Source organism: Sinocyclocheilus anshuiensis, unplaced genomic scaffold (genome assembly GCF_001515605.1).
Source record: "Sinocyclocheilus anshuiensis isolate Anshui unplaced genomic scaffold, SAMN03320099.WGS_v1.1 scaffold507, whole genome shotgun sequence".
In the NCBI taxonomy this organism is placed as follows: Eukaryota; Metazoa; Chordata; class Actinopteri; order Cypriniformes; family Cyprinidae; genus Sinocyclocheilus; species Sinocyclocheilus anshuiensis.
The window spans coordinates 993,304-1,000,463 of NW_015551034.1; the positions used below are offsets into that span (position 1 = coordinate 993,304).

The 7,160-nt window shown below is 36.1% G+C and overlaps 1 protein-coding gene across 1 annotated transcript in view; it reads right to left on the minus strand.

Moving 5' to 3' along the window:
- The window catches only part of dnajc15 (DnaJ (Hsp40) homolog, subfamily C, member 15), a 26,978-nt gene that overhangs the window by 9,402 nt on the left and 10,416 nt on the right, over positions 1-7,160 (minus strand). The window contains exons 4-5 of the mRNA XM_016450824.1: positions 5,041-5,117; positions 590-660 (exon numbers count right to left, since the gene is read on the minus strand). Coding sequence (XP_016306310.1) covers positions 590-660; positions 5,041-5,117 — 148 coding nt within the window. The remainder of the gene's footprint in view (positions 1-589; positions 661-5,040; positions 5,118-7,160) is intronic.

The window sequence follows — 7,160 nt, forward strand, 5'->3', positions numbered from 1 at the left end:
AGGTTCGGCAAAAGGCGGGCTCAAACCCGGGTCGATCGCGTCAAAAAGCCAATGACACGCACTTATCCATCTGCGCCACTGGAGCTGATGTTCTACAGCTACTTTTAACTACATGTAAACATACACTCCGTATTTTTTATTCCAGAGTAAGGGCAACTCATACAATACATTTATTATTATTGGTGAATATGCAAATAATTCAATGTCATTCTTCCTTCAATGAAAGACTCTATGGAAAGCACGCCTTGTTATCTGCAGCATATTTCAACTGTATTTAAATTCTTACATTAAACATTGTGAATCTAGAGTACTGGCTGAAGTGATGGTTCACTTGATTATGTCCTGCTTTGTGTGGTTCTCATTTATGGTTTATATTACAGCAAGTCAGCATTTCAGGGATGTGAGCGCTCTTTAAAGAGTGTGTTATGACAAATGACAAATGCTGTTCAAATCAATAATGTAATCAACACCCGTCTCTGCCGCTGTCTGCTCAGACAATACACTGAGCTACGGCTGCATGTGGAGAGCTGAGTCAGAGAATTATTGATCAACACACAGCCTTCCCAACATGACAGCCTGAACTACTGACCTTTATCTGGGTGATTTAGGACCATGATGCTTCTGTGGGCTTCCCGTACCTTTGCCTTGCTGCTGGTCGGACTGCGCAAAACAAGAAAACAGAACATTTAGAAAATGAGCACACCACCATCTAGTGGCCGCAGTGTGAACTGCCGTATGAATCTAATTACAAGCCTCCAGACTAGTCATCAACATGTATGTCTCTATCACTGCACACATAAACCGGAAATACTCAATCTGTACATCCCCTGAAAATCCCCAATTTAGTGGGCAAAACAGGCAACAGAACTAGAGAGAGAGAAAAAACGTTTTTTTTGGAACATTTTTAATTCATCTGACAAATGGATAAAAGCATTTGACAAATCGACAAAAAAGGAACTGATCATTTTTTAAATGCAATGTAAATTGTGCATCTTAAAATGATTTATTAGTTTACTATTTGATCGTTTTATTTAACTACATATTAAAACATTGATTAAACAATTTAAATAAATTTTTTTAATTGAATTTTTTTTTATCTTAAACCGTTTTAAATGTCGTTATTTAATTTAAAAATTCTCATTTAAAATTTTGAATGAAATGAACGTTTTAAATGTCTATACATTTATCAATGTAAAAAGTGATTTCAATTTTTGTTTGAATAATAAAATCGATGACTTATTTCTTCATTTTATTTTTAAATGTCTCTTCCTAGTCTTCCATATATGTCAACATTGGCAGATATGTATTATAAATACTGATAAATTTAAAATAAATTTCAATGAATTAATAAACTGCGATTGTTTTAAAAGAGTTTGTTTTTCTGGTGTTGCTTTATACTAATATTTTCTACTCATCTTGCGTATATTAAGTATTCCCAAACTTCTTAACAATTTGTTTCACACATACAAGCATAATTACTTAATATAATATAATATAATATAATATAATATAATATAATATAATATAATATAATATAATATAATATAATATAATATAATATAATATAATATAATATAATATAATATAATATAATATAATATAATATAATATAATATAATATAATATAATATAATATAATATAATATAATATAATATAATATAAAATAATATATGTGTTTCTTTTAAGGATACAATTTCAAATTCCTGTATTTATTAATTTTATTCAATATTTTTTTCTATATAAAGCAGAGTTATGGTCCGAGGACAGGTGGTTTTAGGCCACTTGGCTTCACACTGTCTCCTTACCGAAAAGATAAATACATTTCTTTCCAGCCTCCATCTGTCAGGGTTTAGATCTGAGTCATAGCAAAATAGCCAGACGTGATGATTAAGAGATACATTGATGCTTACACACAAGCATTCAGTCCTACAAACCCTCCTCTAAAGACTCAAATCATATGCAGGAGTGGGCGTCTGAGAGGGGCCAGAGAAACTAATTAAAACACTGTGCGGCGCGGATGATTCCAGAATGTGATGACGAATCCGTCAGGCTAAACTGCATTTGTCGGAAGAGTCAGCATCTTCAGCAGATATGTGTGGCATTCGGGAGAATAAAATGTGTGCTCAAATGCGTTTAAAGTCAGCAATGTATATAAGGATGATCACAGAAAACACAAACATGACTGCAAAAAAAATGTAATAAGTGTAAGAAGAGGCTGATTTGATTAAAAAAATGCAGCAAAACAGTGAAATATTATTACACTTTAAAATAACTGTTTTCTATTTGAATATATTTAAAAATGTAATTTCTTCCCGTGAATCAAAGCTGAATTTGCAGCATCATTACTCCAGTCTTTGATCCTTCAGAAATCATGCTATGCTGATTTGCTGCACAAGAAACATTTATTATTATTAGTGTTGTGCTACTTAATATTTTTGATGAAAATATTTTGATGAAGATTCTTTGATGAACATAAAATAATAAATAATTTACTTGAAATTAGTGCTGTCAAACGATTAATCGCATCCAAAATAAAAGTTTTTGTTTACATAATATGTGTTTGTACTGTGTATATTTATTATGTATATATAAATACACAAACATACATGCATATATTTAAGAAAAATATGTTATATTTATATATTAAATATATTTATATATAATATAAATTATATGAATATAAATATTAACATGTAAATACATGTAAATATTTTCAAAATATATACTGGATGTGTGTGTCTTTGGATGTGTGTGTGGGGGGCAAGAAATATATATATGAAATAAATAAATAAAAGCAAAATAATTTTTATCTGATGTAAGCACCAAAACAATGCCCTACCATATTGCAATGCATCAAAGCAGTCAATCCAAGTCAAGAATAACTTAAAGAGGTTGCCACCGTTTAGTAAACTGTGAACTAGAGGTCTGCATTCCCACGAAAACCGTGGGACCGACCAGATTTTTTGCGCCGCGGGATTAAATTTCCGAATAAAACGCGGTAGCGGTCGGTAACTCTGGTGTAATTGAACGGGAGCGGGCGGTCTAACAATATCCCATTCCCAACGTCCATTCAGAACAGCATATCTGCGCTTTATTCTTATTGACCTATAAGTATGCACTCGGACTGTTATGCACGCACTGCACGCATGCTTTCTGTGCCACGAGTTTTATTTGCGTGGTCTGTGTGCATAACGATGCTCAGAGCAGGCTGTACCGGTGGTAGCCTAAGTATACGGCCCTCAGACAGAACAGGCAGGTTATCGATGAGTGACAGAGCAGCAGGGCTGGACTGGGACGTAATTTCAGGCCGGGAAATCTCACACTCATCCAGGCCACACAGAAAAAAAGGGGCCAAAATTTTACCTTTTGGGGTACAACAGTTTGACACCGTAGCAGTACAACGTACATATTAGTACCTTAAGAGTAGTAATTCGTACCCTTAAGGTAATAATTTGTAGGCCTACCTATTAGGGGTAAAAAAGGAACAAATATGTCCTTTTAAGGGTACTGTTCCAGTGACAAGCTGTTGCACCCTAAAAGGTGCAATTTTGGCCCCTTATTTCCTGTATATAGCCTATACATCCACAACAATTTTTGAAACCAGACAACCCTATTATGCCAATCACTGCTATTTCGAGAGTGAATCCCACATAAATATACGGATGTCATTCCCGAAACTTTGCAGGATGTAGCCTATGTGTCCGAAAAACAAAAGTTTCATACAAATTCTGAATGGATTATACCCTAGAAAGTGCGCAAAGCGTGCTCCCTTTATCACTAAGAAGCGTCACTCATCTTTGTTCATCACGATCTTACAAAGTTCCGTTATAATCAATGAAGCTCTCTAAACTGCACAATGAATCTCTTATTTACATCGCGTCTGCACTTAGTCATGAGATGATTCACAAAAACTGCGGTGCTTTCAGCGGTGAGTAAATTCTGACAAAACGTTTCTGATTGGCCATTGCCTTCAAGAAATCAACAGATATGTCTTTGATTGGTTATTGCTCAACGCTGCAAAAACACGTTGAGGGTATTTTAGGGTATTTTTTTAGCGCTGCAGCGGGGCGACATCAGGGATTCCATGATGGACAATTTGGGGGGGGAAGGGGGCGGGGGGCATTGTCGCCCATGCACATACATATATTGTGCAAACAAAAACTTTTATTTTGGATGCGATTAATCGCGATTAATCGTTTGACAGCACTACTTGAAATATTAATCTAATGATCAATTTATTGAATCCTTGCTTGCTAAAAGTATTAATTTATTTTAAAAAATGATAAAAAGTTCATTTTTAGATGATCTATCCCTTTAAAGAGCACAAATAACTGTACAAATTAGCTGAATTTACCATGGGTGTAGAGAGATCAAAGTATATCAAAGCAAACAGTAACATTACTGAGGCCAGTTATTTCAGCTGTGAGTGACAGACACCAGAGTAAATCTAAAGACAGATGAGAAGGGTATAACAAAAACTATTAACCCAAATCAGTACCGTTTTATGAGCGTGAATACGGTTGACCGAGTTCATACTGATTACATCCAAGAAATATTATTTACAGTCTGGTTCAGCTTTATGAAAACATTAGTCCAGTTTGATTGACAACACAAAGAAATTAGGCACTCGGCTTTGACGCCAGCACCGCCACACAGGATGTGATGCCTGCACGGTGTGAGTCACACCTGGTGTGGGACCCTGTGAACTTCTGTTGAAGGAAGGGAAATTTTTAGAGAAATATACCCTCCTAGGACGAGGAGGGTGGTCTACTGAAAAAGGAGATTACAAAGTTAGAGACACAGCTGAGACTTTTCCCCATTAGACAATAGGATCAAAGCCGCGACGACAGGAGATGACGACCGGCTTCAAACCAAAAGAATTGCCCCCAGACTTAACCGCATGCTCTTCTGGGAAGTGCAGTGATGCAGTATGTGTATATACTGTAAAACACCTTTGTTTTCTTCCATGACAACTCATAATGAGAGAATTCAGTAAGAGGAATTGCAGTGATTTAGGGCTTTGTTTAGCCCACAATTACCTGATCCCGAGAATAAGGCTGGCTTCCCGTCTGGTCATCTTCTGCTCAAATCCACCTTTGTAATATGCAGAAAATGACTAGAAAAGAAGAGAAAATGTTGAAAACATGATCCAAATTCAAAGTTAAACTCTACCAACAGCATATCTGTGGCACATTGTTGATTACCAGGGAAAAAAAAGGTGCCTTTTTCAGTTTTAAACAGTTGGAATGGAAATACACAGGGTCAGGCAGTAAACGTTAACATACACACTGCTCTCAAAGAGTCAAAAGGCTTCAACCCTACTGGCATGAAACTAGGATGATAGAATCACTTGTACCCAATCTTTCAATTTGGTTGTCATGATGCACACAATGAGACATGATGGAAGTATCTGTGCAGCACAGACATTACGTTGGCAATCTGTAATCAGGCGTTTATTCACCCAGAAAAGTGATCCCAGCTGAAAACGATTTTACCAACTATACAGCTCAAATTATAAACAGGGTTTAACTGAATAATTCCTCTAAGTGCTTTAATAAAAATATAAGCTTCACATTTCTAACATTTTTTGGTTTAACAGGGCTTCCGCAGGTTTTATGAAGGTGAATTTTTGAATGAAGACTTCAGACCTTTTTAAGACCAAGTAAAGAAAATTCAAGGAATAAATTGAAGGGAACACAATGCATCAGTATGTCCTCTGAATGTAAATGTCTATGTTATTTTTAAGCTTTTTTGATATTTCTACTGGAAAACGACAAAAATACTGAGGGCAAATTAAGACATTTTAAGTCCTACAGGAACGCCTTTTAAAAAGAAAAAAAGAGGGGCAGGTCAAAATAAAATTTCTGTAGAAATCAACATGAGTATTGCAGAGTATTGTATTGAACCCATAACATTCCTTCAATCAGATGATGACTGATGTGCACAATAACATGTATAATCTCAATACTGATGGCAAACAGGTTGCTTTGGATCAGATAAAATCCTCAAGATCAGCACTTTCACCTCATTATGTGAAAATAGAGACTTTAGGGATTTGAGATGATTGACCCCATAATTATCCAAATTCCCAATCTAAACATGCGTTCATGCTGGAAGCACCATAATTGCGAGATTGACTGACTTGTAAAAAGTGTTCACGTCCTCGTTGAACTCGTAATTCCAATTTGTAAACTCCGAATTTTTATTAATATTTATTAACATTTGCATTATTTGCTATATTGCAGTTTTGTCTATTGATTACTCAAAATTACACCGTATTATTTAGCTATTAATAGTTTTGCCACAGAAACACACAATCCCGAGTCCGAGGACATGTACAGATACGCGTACACACATCCTAGGTTGTAATCTAGTAATTACAACATGGTGTGAATGCACCATAAGTCAAAGGACCCAAGACTGGGATTTAAGAAGGTCATGAAGGACAAGTTTCACATAGCGTTTTTAGGAAATTTTGTTACAGTTCAGACCTCACAAGAGCCATGTTTACATTTCCACTTTGGGACTTTTCCATATTTAGTTCTACAAGTTCACACATTCAGTATTTTCAGCACATACTTCACATTTAAAGAAACAGTTCACCCCAAAAATGTAATTAACTCTTAAAACATTATTTGCTCATTGTCATTCTAAACCCATATGCTGTTGTTGTTTTTAGGAGAATTTCTGAAGAATTGTTAAACAGCTGAAGCACTGAATAAGCTTTTCCCCCCAAACAACAACAGGGCCTCAAAAATATCTCATTGGTGCATCATAAATGTATGACTTGCTTTATTACATGACTTGCTTATTACACGTCTTCTTAAAGGAGTAGTTCACTTCCAGAACAAAATTTAAAGGGTTCATATGATGCGATTTAAATTTTTCCTTTCTCTTTGGAGTGTTACAAGCTCTTGGTGCATAAAGAAGATCTGTAAAGTTGCAAAGAGAGTCCAGCCCGGGGTCGTCACATGTGATTGCCGCAAGCCCGCTGGACGCTCCTTCGTCGAATCCGCCGGCCACGACGTTCTCAAGCCCGCTCGCCTGCCGCCACTCACTCAAGCCCGCCTCCGCTCACTCAAGGCCTCCGGCCTCCGCTCACTCAAGCCCGCCGTGTGTTTCGTTGTGAAAGCGAAACTACTTTGTTTGGTCTTCCAAA